Source organism: Serinus canaria, chromosome 6, assembly GCF_022539315.1.
Source record: "Serinus canaria isolate serCan28SL12 chromosome 6, serCan2020, whole genome shotgun sequence".
Classification (NCBI taxonomy): domain Eukaryota; kingdom Metazoa; phylum Chordata; class Aves; order Passeriformes; family Fringillidae; genus Serinus; species Serinus canaria.
Genome location: NC_066320.1, coordinates 19,895,383 through 19,920,303, shown reverse-complemented (window position 1 = coordinate 19,920,303; position 24,921 = coordinate 19,895,383). Strand labels below are relative to the sequence as shown.

The window sequence follows — 24,921 nt, the reverse complement described above, 5'->3', positions numbered from 1 at the left end:
GCTGGCGACGTTTATAAACCCTTGGGTGTTCCCCCGCTCGAGTGCCACGACCCCTGTGCGGTACCAGCCCGCAGCGTTCCAGACACCCCTCACTGCGGGGGCTCCAGAGCTGCGCCGGCCCGCAAAGACGGCGGGCCGCGCGACCGAGCCTGGCCACTGCGCCGGGCATGCCGGGAGTTGTAGTCCCATGGGCAGCGACTTCGCGCCGCAGCACCGGGCAGGGCCGACGGACGGCGGACCTCGGCAAGAGGGGGGTGTGGCGTTGGTTAGGCGAGCACCGACCGCGCTGTCCCTCCGTGTTGGCGGGGCAGAAGGGCCAGCACCCAGTGGACATAGAATGAAAAGCGTTTACTCCGCACTCTCGTGTCCTTTTCTCCCCTCGGGGTTCGGGAATGGGACGCTCTCCTTTGAATTCGCCCCCCTCTATCGCCCTGCAGATGGAACGCCCCGACAGAGGCCAGCGCCCCCCCAGCCGGCCCGGCGGGCTCCATGGCCGATCCTGCTCAGTGCGGGCGCTGCGCGCTCCCGCCCTCCTTGCTCTTAGAAGCGCTCCCGCCATTGGCTGCGGCTGGGCGCTCTTGCCAATCAGGAAGCGGCTCTCATGGAGGAAGGGAATAAATACAAGATGGCTGCTCATATAAAACCAGGCATTGGGCTTCGCCCCGGTGATGGGGGAATCGAGGCTTTAACCCGCGCTCCGAGGGTCCTTCGCCGCTGCCGCCCACGCCGCCGCCGCCCCGCCCGGGGGAGCGACACTCCGACCGCCGCCGGCCTCTGCCGCGCTCAGCCGCTGCCCGCGGATCGCCGGCGGGGCCGAGGCCGGGTGCGGCGCCCCAGGCCCGAGCGAGGCCCAGCGCCCTCCGCCCGGGCAGCACCCCGGCCCCCCCGTCCCGCCGCCCGCCGTCAGCCAGGCCCGGCTCCGGGCGGCCATGGCCGTCTCCAGGTCGGTGGGAGCTGGGAAGAATGGGGGAAGTAGGGCCGACAGCGGCGACCCGGCGCTCCCGGCTCTCCGTGTGGCCTCGTGCGGGGGGGGAGGAGGGGTGCCCGCGTTCCATCTCCTCTTGCTTCGGGAGCCTGCGGAGACCTCGCCGCGGCCGCCCCGCTGGGGTCTGGAGGTGGCTGCGTGCTCTGAAGCCTGGCTCTGCGTCCTGGCCTGCGGTGACTCCCGTGCCCCCTCCCTTCCTCGGGCCGCAGGGGCTCTGCCTGGGGCGTCTCGGGCTTCCTCCTGAATTCGACACCTTCGTTTTGTTAGCCAGTCTTTCCTAGGGTGATTAAACTGCTAGGAAATAGGAAATTATTTTGAGTCCCAAAAACCGGCGAGAAACCGTTTTTGCGTTTCAGAGCCCTTAGTTGTAAAGTAACCAAAATAAAACAGGCTTTCATGGAGAAAAGTGATCAGTGTATTCTGGCTCTGCCTCAAAATGTTGGGCAGTATCTGCTTGCACACATGTGCTCTGGGGTGTGCCAGCGTTTAAAGCATTCACAGATACAGAGGTGTGTCTTAACAGAGCTGTTTTATAAAAAATGCTGAGCACAAATTCCTGGGGGCTTTTTTTTTTTTTTTTTTTTTTTTTTTTTTTTTTTTTTGTGTGTGTGTGAAACGGGCGGGTTAAGCTTCCCAACAGGATAATTTAAAGGAAACCATAAATCCAAATTAAGCTTGTGATAGATTAGCCCCAAGTCACGTGTTATAGTATCTGTACTTCCAAAGTGCTATCACAAAAGTAAATTCTGTTTCAGTAGCTCTATGTGAATAAGTTTGCAATTCTATGTAACAAAGTAAAGGTGTGCACATTTGTAATGGAAATCCATTCTTCATCAAAATTAATGGCAGCAATGCACCTTTTAGGGACTTCTAGTAGCAGGTGTTCTATTTTAAGCTTTGTAGTTTCTACAATGTATCCCTTTGTTTTATTCTACTTTTATTTTTTTATCAACTTGTTATGTGTTGTGGCTTTTTCTCATCCCCCAAATCTGTCCAGAAGAACGTGGAAGTAGTAAGGATTGCTGTAACAAGATTACCATGTACATTAAAATAAGTCATCATGTAAAGTAGAGGAGTCGTCTAATTACATTAGGTCTGGTCAGTCTGCTTAACCAACTTTGCTAATGTACATGTGATACGGGGGCTAACAGGAATATCAAGATAGAGCTTTTCAGCTGTGTGCTGAGAATGTGGCTGCTCTAAAGGCTGGTTTCCATTTCAGTTACCAAGGCAGCTTTAGTGCAAAACAGCAGTACAGAGATTTAGTTAACGCCATTTGGGAACTGAAAGTAAAACTAAACGTGGCTCATTCTAAGATTCAGTGTGAAGCATTGAAAGTTGGTGTGTTAATAGTAATGTTATATATTGCTTCAGATTATAGTTGTAGTATCCAAATGTTGCACAATTGAACACAAGGTACTGAGCGTCAGTAGAGGTGCTGTAATACTAGTGAGTTGGTACAGAGTGGTTTCAGCTTCACGTGTAACTTAGGTAAAAGAATAGACATTTTTGAGTGCTGTCAACATCTTGACTATTCCTGGTGAGCACCAATGTTTACATACTTTTAAGTGATAATGTGTAAATTTTGTCTATGTCCCTTTGAAGTTAGCAGCTCCTGATAAATGGAGTTTCCTTTCTGCTGCTGGACCATAGGAACACTGATACAGTGTCAGTGCTGCTTTTGTAAATAAAGATACCTTTCTTCACCTTTTACTTCAGAACATTGAACTTCAAAGGTCCTTTCCTTTCAGACATATTACAAATAATTGTTTGTGCACTTGTGCATATAACCACATAACTATTTTTCTTCAGTTTAGTTGGTCCAGCGTCTGTTCTAATTTCACTTTTCCTCTAGGTAGTTACAGTTACTTTTTTTATGGACTTCTGTAATATTTCATTGTTCAATGCCTCTTTACCTCTACAAGTTTGGAGAGTGAGGAAGAGGCTGACTCAATCTTTCTCTAAAAGCCCACAGTCCTTTTGGAGTGCATACCAAGCATTACTATTAACAATAATTTCATTAGGGGTAGTTCTATGTTAGAACAACTATTTTAAAAATAACTTTTTTTGGAAGTGAGGATTGGAGTAGTGTTACATTCTCAAACCAATAAATTATCAGGTGGTTGTTTTCCCAGGAAAGTTTAGTTTCTGCTTTTTGGTCAATTAAAAACCTTTCTCAAAACCCTAATCTGTTCAGGGAGATCCCAAAAAACATAGGGAATGCTTTGAAATACCCTCAAATTAGATTGAGAAATTGCAGCTTTGCTATTAGCAAGGTCATTTTAAAAGTAATTGTAACTAATTGTAACCTATTGACAAAAAAGTCTAGTATTAAATTGCAGTGTATGTTACATGGATTGAAGACCTCCCTCTATAAAAAGTTTGTGTTGATGCTCTAGAAAACAGACATGAAGTGAAACAGTAAATACCTCATCCCAAAAGATGTTGCAGAATATTTGCACTGTAAATGTTCATCTCTTTGGTAGTTTATGCTGGAGAGACTAATGAACACCATCCTCCAGAAGCAGGGATAGGTGGGTGGGAAGGTTGGTATTCCTTCTGTGAATGTGCAAACTAATTTGGTAGGCCTTAGCTTCTGTCACCAATCTCTGTCACTTAACTTCATTTTACAGATGAAGTAGTATAATGTTTGCATGGCTGATATAGAAATCCCAATGTTTTTGATAGTGGAACTGAGAAGGAAAAAAGGAAGTGAAAAGTTTTGGTTCAGCTTCATTTCTACAAAGTGCATGATCGAAGTGAACAATTGCAGTGGCTCACTAGTGATCTTTTGAGTTACTTCAGAAGGAAAAGTAATACTTCCAAGAGGATGACAACTCTCAGATTACTCAGGATGGTAGAGTTTCAGTAGGTAATAAAAATATGATAGTCTTTCAGAATCTAATAAAACTTTTTTCGAGTTTCTTAATGTGTTCAAAGGCACCTTGTGTTATTCTAACATCAAGGTGTTAATGCCTTTCTCCTGGTTTTGAGTGCCTTCGCAGTATGAAGGAGAACCAATGTACTTTTAAAAATGTAACAAAATTAGGAGGCTGGTAAGGTGCATTAGGAGTAAACAATTTTATTTTAGTTGGTATATCCTTTAAGTTCTCCCTGAAATACCTTGAAGGCAACCTCTTCAGCGTATGTTCAGGACAATTCCTTACAGAAATATAGAGGGGATTATTTGCTGCTCTTGCCACCCATTCTTGATTTTATCTGTGTAAGATTAATACTCTTTTCTAGAGTTTTCAGTGGTTTTGTTTACTTGAATTTGTGTATGACTGGTAATGTGTAGATTAGGAACCTAGTTTTTGTTTCAAAATAAATAATGTCAAAAGGCTGTGAGAGTAAAACTCCTGTGAACTAAGCAGGCCTCATGTATTGCTCTCAGCTTTTGAAGTGTAGGGCTGTGACTTCCCAAGAACAAGTGGCTGCACTGGCTGGCATCATTACTGGTGTAACATTTCAAATTGAATACTGCATCAGAAATCCCTTATGTACACTGAATACCTTTTAGACTTTTTTTTGAGGTTATCACAGACTTTCTCTATGAAGAATTCAGCTTTTAGCTTCTGTGCAAGCTATTACTTCAAGGCTACTCTTGCATAAAAAGCAGGAGTTAACCTGAGCAAGTATGTGTTCACTACTGCTTAAAGGCCTATGCCCAAAGCATTAGAATATATATTCTATAACCAATATGTTTATGTGAGTTCAGATTCAAAAGGAGGGGAAGAATAATGTAACTCTTCCCGTGTTGGTGGAGATAAACTTGAGGGCCAGAACAGAGGACAGCCTTCTGTGCTGCTCTTTGTGGGAGGGCTGATACAGTCATGGGAAGAGCTAGCATGTGCACTGCTGCCCAAATGAGATAGAGCTCTCAGTTTTTCAGGCACACTTTTCTAATGGACTGAAGTGAAAATTTAAAGCCAGGATTGCATGCTGATAAGAACACCAACCTGCTCCAGCAGATGGAATTTGAATAGTCACTGAGGTGTTCACTTTGTAACTTACTGATACACATCTTGTATTAGTCTGTCCTGACAACTGCTTCAACTTGCAATTCTGTCTCACAGGTTTTGTAATCTAATTGGTCCCATTTTGGGGTGCATTGTTAGTTGGAGATACATATGTAATAGTTTACAAGTAAAACTTGTACAGAATGAAATTGTAGGTCATACATGAAATACACAGGCCATATGGAATTAATTATACTAATTTTAGCATTTGGTTGGATTCCATATGCAGTGTATGGTGGTGTGGTCATGGAGCTGTTGTTTCATTCCAGATGTTCCTTCAGCTGCTGTGTAGGAAACACGATTTCTTCATTATCCACAGTCCCACCTTCACAACTGTTTGCACACCTAGGAGAAGTTAAATCACAATCCATTCTTTGTGTATCATTGCACTTCTGGGTTTTGTTCTGAATTCTGTTGAGTGGTTTTTTTTCTCTTACTGTCTGATTCTGTATTTGAAAGTTGCCTATTTGATTACTTAACTGTTCACGTGAGCGAGTGTTTAGAGCCGACCAAGCTGGGATTTGACCAAATGATGAAGTGACCGCAGAGGGCTGTCAGGTCAACAAGAAAAGTCAGACTCCATTAGAACTTAGGTTGAATTTCACCCTTGTCAAGCCTAAGGTTTAATTTAGGGATGTTTTCAAGGTGTCTGGGCTATTTCTGTATTAAGAAATAGTGCCTGGGAGGAAGTTTTCTGGATGTTGGAAATATCAACTCCTAAGAGGATTCCCTTGCCTTTTGATGGGTGCTAGCTAGCAGCTTTTCAAAGAGCTCTAGGCAGAGCTTGACATTACTGTTCCAGGGACTATGCCACTGAGAATTTTTTTGTACAGACACACAATTTTAATGGCTTGGAGGATATGCTAAGGTAGTTCATACCAGATAGCCTTTACTATTAGAGATTACTCTCAGGTCAGTTTAACGTGCTGGGGCACAGAGATGTAAAGTCCCAACAGATCGTTTCATGAGCAGCAGTGATCAAGTCACTGTCCCTTTTAAGCCTCCACTCACTGAAAACAACAAACGGGAAGTTTCATCATCTGAAGTCCTGTGAGCACCCAGTCCAGTCAGAACACTTACACTGGGACAGTTGGGATCTTTATACAAGGCAGCTGCATGTGTGGTGTTTTGCAAACATTTTGAAGAGACTGTTGCTTACACCTGTATAGTGATATTAATTATGCAGCTACTATCTTTCTAATGCCTCTGGAGCTGAAGGGCTCTCAAATCCACATCATCCTGTTTCCACAGGAGTGCCATAAGGTTCACTTTAAATAATATGACAACTGCCCCTTCAAATGGAGATCAGCCCTCTGTTTGGGGCAGCAGCAGCAGCAAAGATCTGCAGATTAGCATGAACAACAGAACATGTCATTTATTGCAGCATTTGCCTCCTGTGCCTGGATGAGGGTCATGTCTAACTTGGTTCAATGCTGAATGTGCAAAACTGGTGACCAGAAGATGGAATCACTGTGGTACCCAGAGAGTGCCATCACTTAGTTGTGGTGGCTCTTTTGTAGGTTGAGCATCTCAGATGGTACTGAATGCCTGTTGTATTCTTGAGCACCTTCATTGATGTCTGTATCAGAAACATTTCTAATGGATTTTTTGTCAGTGTGAAAGGTGTTTCTTAGAAGAAAAAATTATTGGATGGAGTGCTGATCATAAGAACTTTGAATTGTTGCTCTCAGTTGTGTCTTTTCTGATATACTTCAATGGAGACTAGAAAAATCTTGGATTTCCAAAGTGAGAGAAAGAAATTATTTACCTCTTTGAGCAAGGTAGTGATTTGTGCTAGCTCATACATCATGAGTTCATGTCAGAGCTGTGTATGGTTGCTGCCCCGTTGATGGGATTGACCCGTTGATGTAGTTGACATCGGACAGAAGGATCTAAACCATTGTTTAAGAGTTAAAAGTGAAGAACTTGGTGTTTTAAAGTTCTGATTGCAGCAGATAAGTGCAGAAGAAGTAATTTTAGAAATATCTTTAATGTTTAGCATTGGTATTTAAATTTTCATAATTTACAGTTATTTTTCTTAATAATATGTAAATGTTCTTTGTTTTAATAGGGTTTTTTTCCCAGAATATTTCTTGTGTTTCTGTTGTTTGCTTGTGTCTTCCATTGGCTTAGAACAATTTTTTTTACAGAGTTGATATATTTAATAAAATAATTAAAAATTTTATCTGCATTGTAGAGCATCTCACTTTACCACATTGCTTCACACTTCTGGGAATGATGTGAGGCATGTGGTGCCTTGCTTACAGCCCTGTCTAGCATGAGAAGCAGAGAACCACATGCCGCTAGCAAACATGGCTCTCTTTGCCTTTGGTAACTTGTTTAGAGACTGCTAGTTTGTTCTGAAAATGAAAACCTTGTCAGAACTTAGGAAACTTCTTTTTTAAACTGCAGGTACTCAAAGCTAATTTGTGTGGAATTTTTAGTGGGTTTTTTCATTCATAATGAAACTCAGACTGAAAGCTTTAATTTGAAAAACAAACCAACTAGCACTGCTGATCATAGACAACTTTTACAGCGCTACCCTTCCAACTCATGCAGAATTCAGGCTCTGCCATACTCTGCTGTAGCAACACCAACACTCAATTTGAAAATCTTAATAGCTCCAAAATATTATCAGTTTGGGAATTTTACATCCTTCTGCAGGAGGAAAAGAGAATGATTAGTGTGACCAGGACTACTATTAGTCAGATGTTGTTGGCTGTGTTTGCTAATCCTGTTTCCATGTATTTTGCTGGAGTTGAAAGCTGAAACCTTCCTGTAGTGATGTCAGACAACTGAAAGATTTTTTTTGTTTGGTTTGCATTTGTGTGTAAGTTAAGCAGACTACAGTTAAAAATAACAAATTCCAAACCAAGCACACTGTAGGTTAAAGAAAACTCCAAGAAAACAAGCTGTATTTTGCAGGTAACACAGCTTCAGAAAGTTGTGGGTTTTAGGAGTGAAGATGTAGTGTTTTAACTACGTCTGGAATTCAGGTTGAGTTTTTGAGGGTAGGCTGACTTAGTGGTTTCCTCCTGTTTTGACTCATGAAGAGTTCTAGCTGGGGAAGTGGTCACAGTTGCACATGGTGCTTGACTTTGAGATAAAAAAGATAATTTGATAATTAAAGGAGCCTGTGGTACTAAATGGCAAACTTAAGTATTGAACACCAAAGTTTCACAGAGAGCTGAAGAATGAGAGGGGTGAGAGCAAGCAAGTTGGAGCAAACAGTGGTTCTTCTGAAAGCCACTGTGTTTTGTATTGAATAATAGTGACTGCTGCAAATCAGGTTGGGTTGTTACTGTCAAAAGTACTGGAGAAAAAATACTGGCAACTAATGAGGTACCTGGTATGTTTCTCGTGACTAGTCCACTATCAGGGATTCAGAAGTGTTGGATCTGTAAAGCTTTTTTCTCCTTTACTGTCTGATCACATAAAACTGCTGGATTACATATATCTGGGGTTTAATTTTTGTGACTTTAAAACAACTTACTAACTAGTAAATCATAGTAATTGAAACTCTAGTTTTGTCTACCAAGATTGAAATAAGCTCACCTATTTTAGTAGTAGAAAGACAATTATTTCTAGGATGGCAGATAGCAGAATTGTGTCTAAAAAGGTATAATTATTTTAAATCTAATGAATACTTACTCTAATACCTCCATTTATGAGAGTATTTGGGTTTTGGTGTTGCCTTGGCCCTGCACTGCAATTCCTATTGTATTGTGACCCATTAAAGTATACTCATGATTAGGTGCAGTTTAAGTATGTCAAAGAAAATACAAAATCCAGTGATGTTGGAAAGAGGTTTTGGTGGTTTTTTTTCTTTTTACATTATTTGAACTAATGTCAAAGGCAATTTACATGAAATGTAATTATAGCAGCAGACTAACAGGGACAAGGCGTTTGTCCTTTCCTGTGTGTGCTCAAACCAAGGATGTGTGGTAATGAAGACAGGTTGTCCAGGATACCTGTATCTTTATTCTGCCAGGCTGGTCTAGGTGAGCTTCACTGCTGTGTAAGGTCTGGTTTTGTATTGTTGCAGTTCTTGGAGGAGTACTTTTATGATAAGGCTGGAACGAACAATTTTAATTGCACTGTGTGAACAGGTTCTAGATTCATATTCTGTAATAACCTCATACTGCCCAATAACTAAAGCATAAACTTGGCACTCATTAGAGAGCTCTGATCAACCCACTGATAGTGGAAGGAATAATGAATACTTGAAATTTCAGTCATAGATTTGAGTATCTAGATAGTTATGTGAATATATACATAAAGACTTTATTTCTCATTCAGTAACTAAACAAGGAAGAAATGAATTGTTCTACAAATAGATGATTGGAGTCTTTCACTAAATACAAGAGTTACTGTGGAAACAGATCTGCTGGTTAAATCCCTGTATTTTGTGGGAAGAGCAGAAACATCAGATGGACTTCCAAGCTGTAAATACAATAGGTTTGGTTTTGTGTATTCCAGGTAATTAGGAGAAAAATATGTGAAAAGTAAAAATTTGTCATCCTGGAGAAGCAGAGTTTGGTGTTCCGGATAGCAGGCTGTGTTGTCAATAGAAGTGATAATGCGCAATAGGAGCAGCTGAGCCCTCTGCTTTTTCTATCAAGTAGAATTTGATGATCACTCACAGCATATTTATGTTTCAAGATTGACAATATTCTATCACAGAACAAAGACAGGAACAATTAATTTTTTTCTTGTAACTGAAGGTTTTTTTAAACTAGCATTTCTTACTGTTATTTTTTTTTTTGTTACCAAATTAAATGTGCTTTTAAAACAGCTATGCTTAGTGTTAGAAAAATAGTACAGTATTCACCCAGCCAACTGGCAGTCTTCAGACAGACATCTCTTCTCTTTGAGTTATATAAACTGAAAAATGTGGGGGAATATTAATAGAAATGGACAACTGAGCTATGAATAGCATAACTTTTCGGTTTTTGTCAATCACATGTAGGCTTGATCGTCTCTTTATTTTACTGGACACTGGCACAACACCTGTAACAAGAAAAGCAGCTGCACAGCAACTTGGGGAAGTAGTGAAACTGCATCCTCATGAACTGAATAATCTCTTATCTAAAGTAAGCATATGTTTTTCCCTAGTTCTTTAATGGTGAGAATCAAACTAGTTTAAAGGGGTGTGCTTCTGTGGGAAGAAGAAAATGCATTGTGGTCTCGGGTTTTTCAAAAGTAAGAGAATGAAGAAAATTAAGGGCTGCTTCTGCTAAAGGTACTGTTCTGTCAGCTTCTGAAATGATTATGTGATGTTTCACTTAGCATTCAATATTGATATTCAGTATTTGCTGTAAGTTCAGTCCTTCTTCTATGAAGAGAAGCTCTGCTGTCTTACAAAGATTTCTGCACTTGCCTTTAAAGATTATTACTTGTGTGATAAAGCATTAAAAAAGTCAGGGGCTGCATGTCTTTAAAAGGGCTGGAAATTGGGAAGAGTTTTCCATTAGCTTGAGACTTTAGTCTGACCAAGTCTAGTAAAACCACCAAAAATAGTCCATATCTAACAGGCTGAGATGGCTGTGACCTCAGTTCTGTTCTTATTGAACAGGTGCTGTCACCACAATTGATGCTATCAACAGAGTGGCCAAGGAATCATGAAGATCAAACTGCTTTCAGAGAAAGAAATAGTTTTTCCAGATGTGTGACATAGTGATAAATTAGTTTAGAAGAGCATATATTGCTTCAAGTGACCTATGTTGTATCTCTTCTTGGGTTAAATGACTTCAGGGTTTTAAGGTCTGTTAATCAATTTTGAAAGCTTCCTTGTAGAAAAAAAGCCAGCAACAAACCAACCAACCCAAAAAATAAAAACATGTCTCAAGCCTTGTTCAGTACCTGGAGGAAATCAAGCTCCAGTTTAATTGATTGGACTAAATATATCTTATAAAGTTTTAAGGTCTGGCTCTGGCAAGTGAGCAGAGCAGCTAAGCAGTGAGCAATATAGAGAGGGCTGGTGGCATTTCTTGGTTTGGTTTTTTTTTTGTCCTTTGTGTTTTTGTTTTGAATGTTATATTAATCCATAGCATTAAAATAATTGTATTTTAATAGAGCATAATAGCTGATGGATTTTTTTGGAAGTACATTTTAAGCAAATACTTACTATTAATCTCTCCTTCAAGGTGTTAGTGTATTTAAGAAGCACGAATTGGGATACTCGTATTGCAGCTGGCCAGGCTGTTGAAGCAATAGTGAAAAATGTACCTGAGTGGAATCCAACTCCAAGATCAAAACAAGGTGCTCCTTAAATTTATTGTGTATAACTCATTGTTTATCTTATACAACCTGTCTGTGATATGAGACTTTTCAAGGTATCTGTCATTTGGTTTTTTATGAGCATAAACTTTTATTTGCACGTAAGTTATTTGGAGCAAGGTGCTAATAATGCCAAGGTCGTGGGTTCAGTTTCTGGATGGGCCACTCACTTAAGAGCTGCACTTGGTGATCTTTCTGGGTCCCTTCCAACTCAGACTATTCTATGATTCTGTGAAGTAGGACTGTAAGTAAACCTCTTTGGCTTTAGATGCTCCTGATCACTTGTACCTGACCTTTATTTCTTCCAGAATTCCTGTGCTTGTGCTTTGTACCCTCATAAAGCTTTTATAAAGAAAAGGAATAACTAGTAAAATGGTAAAATGTTTAACCAATCAACTTTGTCCTAATAGTTTGCAGGAACTCTTTTCTTCACTGTTCCCTTAATCTGAGCACCTTTCTGAGGAAGGTGAAATGGCAGTTTGCTCAAGTCTGTTCTGTTTCTTTTCATCTGGAATCATCATTTTTGGGATGTTAGTTTCCTTAATTGTTGAGTTATAGACTAAGCGATTTTGTCCACATCCATCGGTACTGTCTGTGTTCACAGCTTTGTGGCACAGGTTCCAGAAATTCACCGACTTGTTTAAAAACAGACACACACTCCCTAAAACAGCTACAATGAAACTCACATCTGTTTGAGATGATCTCATATTTGTTTCAGTTGGTGCCTCCTAGTTCTCTTGGCTTTGAATTTGACAAGCAAGTGAATTTTTCTTGTCCACTGTCTTTATTTTTGTAAACCATCATATTTGCTCTCTTCCAACAGCTTCTCTTCATATTGAAGATTTGCAGTCTCTTCAGTCTTTCCTCACAAGCTGCTTTGTCTTTTAAATAACTTTTTTCTCTGTGCTTTCTCTTACTTGTGTCCTCCTTGAGATGCACAGAACTCCATGCAGTCTACCTACATCTCTAGAGTACTGAAATTTACACATAGTGACAAAATGATGTGCTCTGTCCTACCATCAGTGTCCTTCCTGGTGAGACCCAGTACTTTGTTGTCTGCCTTAGCTTTCACTGCTCAATAAACAGATGAATACAGAAAGCTGTCAGAAATGCCTCCAAGATTTTTATTGAATGCAGTGTTGTGTTGGTATGGTTTAGGTTACTCATTTTACACCTTGTATACTTATTTGCCCATTAGTCTGTTCTGAGAGTCCTCCTTGGATTCCTTAGTGCCATTGTGACTTTGGGCTACCCAAGAGAGTTTAGTGTCACCTGTGTGCTTGGAGAAGAGTGCATTAGTGAATGTCTTTTCCATCAATTAAAGGATTGGTGCCCCAGAGGACTCCAGAACTTTTTTCTACCTTTCAGTTTGTAAAAGGATGTTCTCCCCAGCTCTGTGCTAACCTGGTTCTTTTGATTTATTCTTTCATATGAATCCTTGCCAAAAGCTTTTAAATGTATTATGTTCACTGGATGCCCTTTAGTTGCAGCTCTTTAAGGACATTGATAATCAGGTTATTGAAAGGTGTTTTTTTCCAGAGCAATTCTCTTTCCCAGTGAATAATATTTATCCATATACTTAATAATTTAGTTATAGAATCACAGAATAGTTTGAATTGGAAAAAACCTTAAAGATTTCAACCCCTTCTACCACAGGTGGGGACTCTGCTACCATATACTCTATTTTACCAAGTATAGAAGTTAATTTCATGTGTCTAGTTCAAAAATTACTTCTAGCATGCCTTTTGTACATGGAAGTTGGGTAACCTATTAAGAGTACAGCAACCTTTTAAATGCATTTTCCAGTTCTGGCACCTTTGCCTATCGGATTGTTAATGAAATTGAAAAGGTAATTGTGTGTTTAAGAAAAAGGTACTGTTTGAGAAGAGCTCACTGCTAGGTGTCAGCAGCCCTTTCTCCCACACCTGTTTAGACACTCTCCAGGTTCCCAACTTTGGATGCTTGGCTGGTAGGGATATGCAGCAGTGTTGGCATGCTTGTGATACTGTTTGTGAGCCATGTTCAGTTCAAAACTGTGAGCTGGCCCTGTGTGTACGGAGAAGGCCTGGTGGTAGGTCAGTGTCCAAGATTTTAAAAAGCTAAATTTATCAAGGGAAAAATGGGTTTTTTTTCTCTTCAGGTACATTTAGTGACCTATTTCAGTTTGTCTTTGTGAAAATGGAGCCTTTATACTTGAATTAAAATGCTGTATGTCTGCTGATTCTTTGGAGGAGAGATATCTTGTTTTTCCTTTATCTTCTGCCAGAATTTTGAACAAAAATTTCATCATGTTGTCCCTAATATTATTTTTATTTCCTACCTAGAACCAGGCTCAGAAAGTCCTAATGAAGATTCACCTTCAACAGATCGATTGCGTTTTGACAGATTTGATATATGTCGGTTGTTAAAACATGGTGCGTCTCTTCTTGGATCTGCTGGTGCAGAATTTGAAGTCCAAGATGATAAATCAGGTATCTATATTTTGCTTGCAGACAAGAAAACTTACTGATTTGAAAAAGTCTGTTGTGGCAGCATTATGAATCTAGCCATCCATGGATTCTCAGAATGTTAGGAAATAATGGCAGAACCTATTCCCCAACATGTGGTTTGTATTTTCTTCCTCAAGTAACATAATTTTTTTTGGGGGGGAATGTATTGTTTGTTTGGGTTTTTGCCATAATAGTATTTCTGTGTGTACAGTGGGGAAGAAGGGATGGAAACCTAAAAAAGCATCAAAGATTTCTGTAGACTTTTTAAAAGGGGCAGGCACTTCACTGCTTGTTCTTCACCTGAACAGTGTTCCCACATACAGAAGGAGGATGTGGCTTATTTAAAAGCTTGAAGGTTTCCAGTATAGAAAGACTGCATGAAAAACACTGTGATAAGATTGCCAAAGTGCCTGTGTGATTTTTTTTTCTTTCAAGTGATTTGTCTAACATTTTTCTGTTATTTTTTAGCTGGGAGTTGGTTTGTCAGTGTAATGGCACTGAATTATTTTAATCTAAACTATTTTTTTGCTATTACTGTACTTCCCTCTTCTTAGTTGCAGGCAATCTACCAGTTTCTGCACGAAATTAAGTGATGCTATTGATAAGAATCTGACTGTGTAGCCCTGATTGCTTTGTTCCCTGTGTGTGATGGATTCTGTGCAGGGTACTCAGAAGATCAGTAGCTCAGCAAGGAGGAGAACATTTGGCTGCTGAAACTTGAGCAGTGTCCTGTCTCTTCAGGCTGCTTGCTAATTTACTGCTTGCCATCTTTTAAGCTAGATTAATAAAGTGGTGTACGAGTTTCACCTCATCTAATGAAACCCAACACTTCAGTTCATAGAAGCCTGATATTTATTCCAGTGTACCATGAGTTCACATAAAGAACTTCAGGAATAAAATAAATAAGAAATACAATATCAAAAAATAAGAAAATGAAACAAAAATCCTTAGTTGCTGTTTTTTTAACTCATGGGAAAATGTACAGTCTGCTTTCTCTTCTGTGTTCTGTAGCAACTTCCCTTTTCAAGTAAGTAGACAACATAAGTGGACATAATGTAACTTAATCTTTAGAATTAGCAGTCTTTGACAATTATTCCTGAGATGATGTTAGAAAGGAAAAATACTTTCTGAAGAATGGAAGTTGATTGTATTTGCTTGTCGGTTAAATGCAGTTTAAAAAACCTTACTGGTATAGACAATATTAACTGCTAGTTACTGCTCAGCCTGGTGTACACACCAAAATCATGTCTGTATTGGTCATCTACTTAAAAGTTTGTGCTGGTAATTAAAAAAAAGATCCCACCACAATGCCAACAAACCAAAACAACTCCTCCTGCCTGTTTCTGTACTGTGCATGTAAAGTGAAGTCTGACAGCCCTACCAGCTACAAGTTTTGGGTTGCTTGGAGGTTTTATTCTACTTGGGTGGTAAAATCTTCTATTTTTAATGCAATTGTAGGTGCTCCCGAAGCCTAGGTGTTCTATAGTTAATGATGAAAATTCATACATTCTTGAGGTGGCATCTGTTAATTTCCAAAATGAACCTTGCTTGATCACAGATGACTGTACTTGTGTAGTTACAGTAGCAGAAGAGGTCTTCCTGGGTATCGGTGTGATTTGTTTTAGGAGATGGTATTAGCCAAGTGCAATTGAATCCTGTACATTTAGCTTTGTTATGTACATTGAGCAAGTCATCAGTAAAATATCAGGTTGGAAATCTGACACATCTTCTTTTAAAATCCCTTTTTAAGGTGAAATTGATCCTAAAGAGAGGATAGCACGACAGAGGAAACTGCTGCAAAAGAAACTTGGCTTAGATATGGGTGCTGCAATTGGAATGAATACTGAGGATCTGTTCAATGATGAAGATTTGGACTATTCTCCTTCTTCAGTTTTACTAGTAAACAAACAACCTGTAGGTAAAACCTTGGGCTATTTGATTGCAAGGAATAATACAGTGGGTTTGCTTTATTTGAGCTTCTGTAGTTATAATATTTCTATTTTAAATAAGATGATTGACATCTAATGTGTGCTTTGGCCTCCTGAGTTCTTACATCCCATAGTTGCTTGTTAGTATTATTTGATGTCAAACTGCTGAAATGTTTGAAATGGAGGGTTGGGGAAGTTGAGAGCATTGTGGGTTTGAGAATTTTTCAGGACTTCCATCATAAGAAGAATTGACAATGAATGACTTTTCTTTCAGACTCTTCAGGCTGCTGAGTTAATTGACTCAGAATTTCGAGCTGGTATGAGCAGTAGACAAAAGAATAAAGCCAAAAGAATGGCTAAGCTATTTGCTAAGCAAAGATCCAGAGATGCAGTGGAAGCTAATGAGAAGAGGTATAATAGTGAACTGGTTTCCTTTTATTTCTGTTAAACTGGGACTGTGATTTGATTTATCTGTTGAGAAACTTCCTACAGTCTTTGCATCTTAAATCTCTTATGTGCTAATTGTGCTGATGGCGGAAAGTTTGCGTGCAGTGCTTGTTCCCAGGAGAGCTTTGTCAAGGACCCAGCTTCAGAGACATCTTGACATAATGGGATGCTACAGCTGAAATGTGTGGTTATTCAATATGGCTTGAGAATAATGCATGAAAAGGGGATTTTAAGAATATGAACAACTGAAAATTTAGGATACAATTTTCTGATGCGTTCTTCACTGTGGTTTATAGTGGCATATTATTCTATCTACTGCATTCATAATGAGTGATGAACAAAATTATTGATCTTATTTAGGGATTGCTGGGTTTCTTGGGTAAACCTGAGACAGGTTGCGAATTTGAGACATCATTCTGTCTCCTCACTGCATTGTTTTGTTTTTACATACAACTCAGCTAACTTGAATATTTCAGTGTTAAACCTCTTTGTTTTGTATTTATGCCATACTTTATTGTATCTGAAGACGTCAGTTGTAGATGTAATTACTTGCCTTAAAGCATACCTCGAGTTCATAAACATGTACTTGCTCCTTCTCAGCAATGATAGCACTGATGGGGAACCGGAAGAAAAAAGAAGAAAAGTTGCAAATGTTGTCATCAACCAGCCTGCCACAGACTCAAAAACATTGGTAGAAAATGCTCAGGAAGAGGTATGATATATTGTTCTGCTGTTAGCAGGAGAGATCATTCTGTTTTTCAGCAGAGTAATTTGAAACAAAATTCCTTCATGTGACCAAATTCTTTAGTCCATTTAGCATTCAGGGAAGTGGAATGAAGAATGTCATGGCCATCTTACTTTTATACATAATGAAGCAAGTGAGTTTCTAACTGTGTTACAGCATTGAGAAAGAAAACACATTTAATCCTTTGGTAGCAGTTTGTGACCCAAATTAACACGAGTAGGTGGCTACAGGTGTCAGACCTGGGTATTAAACTGGAAAACTGTGCTGAACACTTACATGGTAGGATTACAGCAAGCCACAAATAATTTGATCTAAATGCTTATTTAATCTTTATTTAATCTTTGCTGTACTTTAATTAGGCTTAATTTAGAATTAGATTCTATCTTTAATATTTGAAGATTAAAACAATTATACCTTAGTCTTGGAAAAAACTGCATTTGTTTCAACAGACTAAAAAGCTAAAAATTAAGAAATGTTAAACCAGAATATAAATGATGCATCGAAGTTTATTTGAGAAGGCTTTATCTAGATAAGTTTGTATCCCACAAAAATAGCTTCCCAAACATAGTTCAGTAATTGAATTTTTATTTGCATAAAAATGATTGGAAAACTAATCTAAAATATTAATAACTACAGGCTGAATAGCTGCTGGTTTTTAGCTGTCTTTCAGTTGCTTTGTGTATGTGATGATGTGAACTTACTAATGGTAGTAAAAATTCCCTTCCACAGCCATGTCAGTTTCCTTGTAGAAAATTTTGGGATGGGGGTATGCTTTGGTTTTCAAAAAGTGGAATGTGTTTGGAAAAGTGCAATGTGTTTGCTGTTTATTGCCTGATTCATTGACCCAATTTCTTTTATGTAGTCTGTTTCCTAACTGAGACTCACCTATTATGTTCTTTAAAGTCAAAGTTCATCAATTTAAAGGATCACTGGATAGAATAAGAAACTCTGCCTAATTTTCTTCTTTAGCATGGTTTCTAAAGGAAAGGTGAATTCCAGAACATCAAAATAAATTCCCATAGAGAAGAGGTTACCCTGTTAACAGAAACTTCATAAACTTCTTAAGAGATCCAGTGCTAATCAGTGAAGTTTCTGAGCTAGGGAAGAAGATTGTTTTTTTCAATTTTGTCCAGTAATGAAGAAAAGTACTTCAGCTTTTGGAGCTTTTGTATGCCATTGAAGTACGTACAGGCAGCAATATAAGAAGTGTTCATGATTCCTCTTTTTTTAATCTCATACTTAATAATTTTTTATGGATTTAGGCAAATGAATGGCCTCTGGAAAGCTTTTGTGAAGAGGTGTGCAATGATCTCTTTAATCCTTCTTGGGAGGTAAGACACAGGCACTATTTAAGGTGGAGCTGAAAGTTTTTCAAAAAGGGCTTCAACAGAAATGCAAACATTGTATTTGTAGAACTAAAGAGAATTTTGCCAGATATCAAAACTTAAATCATTTGTGCATACAGATTACTTAGCCAAGACAAATTTGCTTCTAGCAAACTTGAGTGTTTTTTAGACTCATTTAAAGGGAAATGGAAAACATGTGTAACGTATACTTGTGGGGAGTGAGAAAGATATGAAAAGCAGTCATTATATAAGTGAGAATAATGGAAGTGGTGAAATTCAAGCAAAATAAAATCACATCAATCTATGGTTAAAAAGATTAAGCAATTAAACTTGGATTCATCAAGACTTTGAGGAGTATTATATGAATCAGTTGCTCGCAACAGTGGTATGTTTGTCTAATGCTATGCTAGTAGCAAAGGAAGGGGAATCAGTCCTTTAGTAACTACAAAAGCTGTATGTTTGGTTGTTTAGACTGTTTATATTCAAGATTCAAAATGGTTCTACTCACCTTTTTATTCAGTCCATATACAATTTTCCACTGACTTTGGTAGAAATTTCAGGTAAAAATATGAAGTAGCTGATAATGATCTAACTTCCTTCTGCAGAAGGGGGACATAACTGTTATCAACTAACTTAATTTTCTTGAGTTGATCTTGTGAAGGATTAAATATTAACAGCAACTCTAATATCCTTATGTGTATCTGTAGCACAGTCTCGGTGATGTCAGTATGGGCAGAGCCAGCATGCTCTCAAACTTGGAAACAGAGATAGATCATATGCAGCCAGCACAATTATTTTGGTCCCAGAAAAAGAATCATTATATTTGTGTGGCTCATCACTGCATCTGAGCTAAAAAGCCTCACCTTATTTGAAAGCAGGCTGTTTACAGTTGAAGGCCAGGTCCACTTGTCTTCTGGTATGTAGATGTTCTCATAGCTTTCTTAGTACATTTGATATAAGGCACATTTATCTTAATAGGGGAAGTAGATCAATACAGAATCATTATTACAGTATGTTTTGGGTGAAAAACAGGCTAACCTGCCTCAAAATGTATGTTCAGAGTGGCTCTTTGGCAGCATCTTGCAATGTCTAGAGGTCACCTGGGTGACTGCTTCAGACTGCTTGCCACGCTTACAGGCAGCTCAAGTCAGGCAGGATGAATCCTATTACTGTATTGCCTTTATATATTTGTGTCTTGCTGGTTTGTATTTGCAGAAGCTGAGACATTAACTAGCAAAGTCTCCTTCTTTTGACTTGTAAAACCTAACTCATGAGCTATCTTGGACCGAATAAATTGTTGGTTTATGAACAATTAGGATTTTAAGACTAGACTCTCCGGCTGTTTTTTATTGGCTTGCTTATATCTTTAACCAGCAGGCACTGAGCTGTACATAGGGGACATATATGTTTGCATTTCATATAAGCTATTCTGGTGAAGGGAGGAGCAACCCAGTAATCAGTTCTAGTTGTTACTGCCATGAAATGAAATGCAACAATTTTCTGCTAGCAACAAGCATGTATCTGAACTGTTTAAAAAAAAAAAAAAAGAGTTAATTCTCTTCTAACTTATGTAAAGGCCTCTCAATGAGAACCCAGTTCAAAACTCTGCTTTTACAGGTTTGCATATCTGTTGAGTGAGCTTTCCTTGAGAAGCAAATTACTAGTCCAGTTAGGTATCAAAAATACCAGAAACACAAGTGTGTCTTTAGCACATCTTTCTACTGGTATTTTGTTATTTCCAGAGCTCTTCCTAGTGTGTTCAACTGTTCAAGTTTGGTGAGAGCATGCAAGTGTCTATAATTTGCTTTCCCATATTGCTTGTTCACTTATTTCTAAAATCCAGTCAAGCAAGGCAGGTTTGTAAGTTATGCAGAATAGTAATTCCCAGAAATTTGTTTTGCAGACTCCAGAATACTCAGTGCGGATCCAAACTCTGTTTAAGCAATACAGAGAGTGATAGAAAATATTAAACATTAAGTGCTTGAAACTATAATAATATTGATTTGCTTTAGCTTTATAAAACTTAATAAAAACAGTAATATCTTCAAACTTCTTTGACAACTAGTGCCATTTTGCATAGTGAGGTAAAAGTAAATGAATGTTGGCTACATTACTGCAAATATCATAACCTGTTAGAAAATAGAAGCAGTTCTTAATTGCTTTTGTTGATAAGCTGGCAAATACTTGGGGAAAAGGAAGTTGATTTTTGGACAGGTGAATATTTTTATAGGTGATTTCATCTAATAATTCCCACAAGTCTAAGTAGTGCTAGTTCTGTAGCTCTCTAAACATCTCTGTTAAGATGTTCTATTCCCTAATATTTTAAAATTGACTTCTTATTTCACTTTCTTAGGTTCGACATGGTGCAGGTACTGGACTGAGAGAGATACTTAAAGCTCATGGTAAAAGTGGTGGTAAAATGGGAGATAGCTCTTTAGAGGAGGTAAGTTTCCAGTCATGTAGACTTAATATTATACTTAAATGAAGTTTAGAAAAGAGACTTCTTAAAATACTTTGCAATAGGTGTGTGATGTGGGGGAATATAAAGACTTTTCTTCAAAGAATCATCTGGATGACATCACTGTATGCACTGACAAAACATTGTTTTTAAAAGGCCTATCCAGAACCCAATACTAGTGTATAATTAGCCATTAATAGTTATTAAACATTAGCTTCCATATTAGAATGTACTGTTTTCAAGTCCTGGTAAGACTGTACTGAAACAAAATTGACAAGTTGATTGCTTACTCTGGTAGTGTCTCAGACCATCTAACTACTTGCTTAAATAGTAAGAGAACTCTATCCACCTGCTCTCTTTATTATGAGAAAAGGAATTAAAATAGCCTTCTTAAAAGGAGAACAATTTTTAAAAAATATCCTGACAGTAATAGGTTCGTTACTAATAGTGAATTTCATCCAGATTCCTACTGACTCCTTGCTGTAGAAGCAGCTAGAAGAGCTTGTGGCTTAGTAAATCAGTGTACTTCAGCATACTTTGTAAATAGGGAAAGCAAAAACTTTTCTCTCTCCTTGCTTCCTTGTAGAGTAGTATTTGTTCCATGGAGGTATTTGTGTTATTATTACCCACCCATGGCTGGGTGGGTAATAATAACACAATCTGCAATAATAAAATACTTTAAACCGTTTCTTAACTATTTATGGAAAGTGTGTGTACTCTAGCTAGCTTCAAAACTGCTACGTATGCCCTGTGCTGGGTATAATTCTTTGGCATGTATGGGAATATGAAATCCAGGATATGCTTTCAGTTTTTTCATTAAAAGGGTAGTTCTCAGGGGAAGTGGTGACCTAGTAGGCACATAGAGGAGATGAGAAGGATGATGCCTGAGCAGTTGCTTTTATGGGACTTCTGCTCTGAGATCCAAAAAGAGTTATTGGTCTCTAGCAGAGGCCAGAGCTTCAAGATGAGCTTTGATAAATCTGGAGGAGATGGGACTTAAAAGAAAGTTCCTTTCACTCGGTCTCCGAGAGTGAGGTACTGCTTTAGAGTTTTACTTGTAAATATGCTTCCAGCATGTTAATTAACTTCCTAGGATGTGTTTCTGTTTGTCAGTATAGATTATCTGAATGACTCTACTTCATGCTGTGTAGGAATAAATTGTCCACCTTCCAAGATGCTCTTGAGCTGTGTTTCAGCTCCAGCAGGCAATGAAGCATCACACAGTCTTTCTTACTCCCCCCTTTGGTGGTATGGGGAGGGTTAGGGTTAGTGGACCATCAGGAAAGAAGTAAAATTAATGGGTTGAGAAAACAACAGTTTCATAATTGAAACAAAGTAAAATATTGTAATAATAGGGCTAATTGTAGTAACAGTAATGAAAAGGAGAGAGAGAATTAAAATCCAAGAAAAACAAGTGCTGCACAATGTAAGTGCTTACCACCTCTGATCAATGCCAAGCCTGACCCCAAGCACCACTCACCTCCTTCTGGATACCTCCCCCAGTTTATATACTAGGCATGACATTCTGTGGTATGGAATGTCCCTTTGTCACCTATCCCAGCTGTGCATCCTCTTTTTGAGTACCTCCTCACTGGCAGAACATGAGACATTCAGAAGTCTTTGACTTAGGGTCAGCATAATGTAGCAGCAGCCAAAACATCAGTGTGGTGTCACCATTATTCTTAACACTGATTCCAGAACACAGCACTGTATCAGCTACTGAGAAAAAATCAACTCTGTCCCAGCTGAAAGTAGGACACTAGCCTTTTGATAAAAGTACTGTGTTTTTAGAGAAGAAAACATCCAGGATATGATGTTTATAATGATCCAGGTGAGTTGAATTAGCGCTGACTACTTATCCTGGACTGTCTCTGCAAGAAAACTGTATTGAGTCAATGTGAATGTCTGCTGTCATGTCTTTTACAGATTTTTGCTAAAGTAAGCATGTCAGAAATGCTTTATGACTGAATGTAGTCAAGGTGTTCAACTTTTCTCTTCTTGCAGATGATTCAGCAGCATCAGGAGTGGCTAGAAGACTTGGTTATTAGACTTCTTTGTGTGTTTGCACTAGACAGATTTGGAGACTTTGTTTCAGATGAAGTAAGTTTAAGTTACCTTTGCTTGAACAGGTAGATTAGCAGGCTTCTGCAGGAGATAACACTGCAGCAGCTTGGCTGTGCCTTGTGTAGTTCTGCTGCATGTGCCAGTTAGAACTGCTCACAGATGCTTATTAAAAGGTAGCTGGTACATGAACTTCACCTTGTTTATATAGCAGTTTGGTCTCAGACTCTCTTAAAGTCAAATTTCATACAGAAGTATCTGTTTTATTGTTTACTTTTTCCTAGGTAGTGGCACCAGTACGTGAGACTTGTGCTCAGACTTTGGGAGTAGTATTGAAACACATGAATGAAACTGGTGTTCATAAAACTGTGGATGTTCTCCTGAAGCTGCTTACACAGGAACAGTGGGAAGTGAGACATGGTGGTCTCCTAGGAATAAAGTATGCTTTGGCAGTACGTCAGGTAATAACCCTCATGACAAATTGTAGAGAGCTTGGGGTCAAAAATCTCAGCGCAAAGTAGAGGATGTGGATGAACAGTAGCTAGGTGTGATAAAGCAAGCTTGCTTGCAATGCAGTCCTGTGGGTTGAGATGTGTGACTGAACTTCTGTATCCATGCTGCAAGTATATAGTGCAAGCTGTGCTTGCAGAAAACATTAGAAATAGAGGATTTGCCTGTCTGGTCTTGGTGATATTCTCATATGGGACGTAACAGAGCAGAGTCTTGCAAGAGGTTTAGGCTATCAGTGGTATTCTGCAGACACTGATCTTTGTTTATACCAAAACTGAGCTGATTTACAGTTAATTAAATGTATAACCTATGTTTGATTTCATGAATGGTAACTTAAAATACTTAGATTACAATGTTGGACCTGTACCATCCCTTTGAAACAGTCAGGTTCATTCACACAGAGTGCATCTTACTTGATTGTACCTTTTTAAGCTTTTTCGGTTTAAAAATGCTTTTGGTCTTTTTGGCAGGACATGATCAACACCTTATTGCCTAAAGTGTTGCCTGCAATAATTGAAGGTCTGCAAGATCTGGATGATGATGTCCGAGCTGTTGCTGCAGCATCTTTAGTACCAGTAGTGGAAAGCTTGGTCCAGCTTCAATCTCAGAAGGTGACTGAACTGTTTAAGTTCACTTTTGGTCTAAGAGAAGAAAATAATACTTAGAGGCAGCCCTGGTTTTGTTGTTTGTGGGTTTTGGTTTTTTTTTAAATGATAAGCCTCCTCTGCTTATTTGTCTAGGTGCCTTTTATTCTTAATACCTTGTGGGATGCACTTCTGGAGTTGGATGACTTGACAGCTTCCACAAACAGTATCATGATCCTTCTTTCATCCCTTCTGACTTACCCTCAGGTCCGCAAATGCAGGTAACTTTTCAATTAGTCCACTTACTGTCAAATTGGAATTACCAGTTTCTTTCAAATTACGTACCAAGGAGATGGTTAATGTAACTCAGTATTTTATTTCTACTCTGGTTTTTCTATGAAGTTAAGGTTATGACAGTGCTTCTATCTTGATTACGTTAGTGAAATGCAACAAAGGAATTAAGAGGTATACTGGACATGATTTACATGTGACTGTTTTCTCCCTTCTGTCTCTGTCCATTTATCTTGGGTGTTTTAGTAAAGGATATTTGTTCCACTCACATGGTGGTTCTGCCCACAAACATCTTGTTTGTTAACAAGGAACAGACAAACTCCAAATGAGACCAAAGTGTGTGTATTAAAACACATTAGTGAGCCTGTAGAACTTTGCTATTGTAACAGTTCTGAAATAAGCTACAAACATAAATTCGCATCAATAGTACGACCAGTAGTTCTGTGACTGGTTGATGACACTGGCTAGTTGCCATCTCTTTGAGACTCTGACAAATTAAAGGAACTGCATCTTTGTATGTTAAACTTTTCATAGTAGACATGGTAAACTCACAGTATCTGCACTTAAGGTAGATACTATATACATTTGATTTTTCTCATCCTATATGATTAGCACTGCTGAAGCTGGTGGTTGCCCAAATCTAAAATAAAGAATGAAGTTTTGTTACTAATGCAATCTTTAATTCAGCATGTACTACTTGCTTCAGCTGGTATGCCAGTTGCATCAGTTGATATGCCAGTTCATGCAAAAAAGATGCAAGCTTGTTTTAAATTATTTGT

The 24,921-nt window shown here is 38.8% G+C and overlaps 1 protein-coding gene across 2 annotated transcripts in view; it reads left to right on the top strand.

Annotated features, from left to right (window-relative positions):
• The first annotated feature begins 626 nt into the window (after nt 1-626).
• BTAF1 (B-TFIID TATA-box binding protein associated factor 1) overlaps nt 627-24,921 on the top strand; it is a 43,238-nt gene continuing 18,943 nt past the window's right edge. Inside the window, exons 1-13 of one of the 2 annotated variants that reach the window (XM_050976584.1) lie at nt 627-943; nt 9,974-10,097; nt 11,151-11,265; nt 13,608-13,754; nt 15,523-15,686; nt 15,975-16,111; nt 16,748-16,859; nt 18,155-18,223; nt 20,592-20,681; nt 22,701-22,796; nt 23,042-23,218; nt 23,738-23,878; nt 24,008-24,132. In XM_050976584.1, coding sequence (XP_050832541.1) covers nt 930-943; nt 9,974-10,097; nt 11,151-11,265; nt 13,608-13,754; nt 15,523-15,686; nt 15,975-16,111; nt 16,748-16,859; nt 18,155-18,223; nt 20,592-20,681; nt 22,701-22,796; nt 23,042-23,218; nt 23,738-23,878; nt 24,008-24,132 — 1,511 coding nt within the window. In that variant the 5' untranslated portion in view covers nt 627-929. The remainder of the gene's footprint in view (nt 944-9,973; nt 10,098-11,150; nt 11,266-13,607; nt 13,755-15,522; nt 15,687-15,974; nt 16,112-16,747; nt 16,860-18,154; nt 18,224-20,591; nt 20,682-22,700; nt 22,797-23,041; nt 23,219-23,737; nt 23,879-24,007; nt 24,133-24,921) is intronic. The other variant, XM_050976585.1, reaches the window with a different exon arrangement.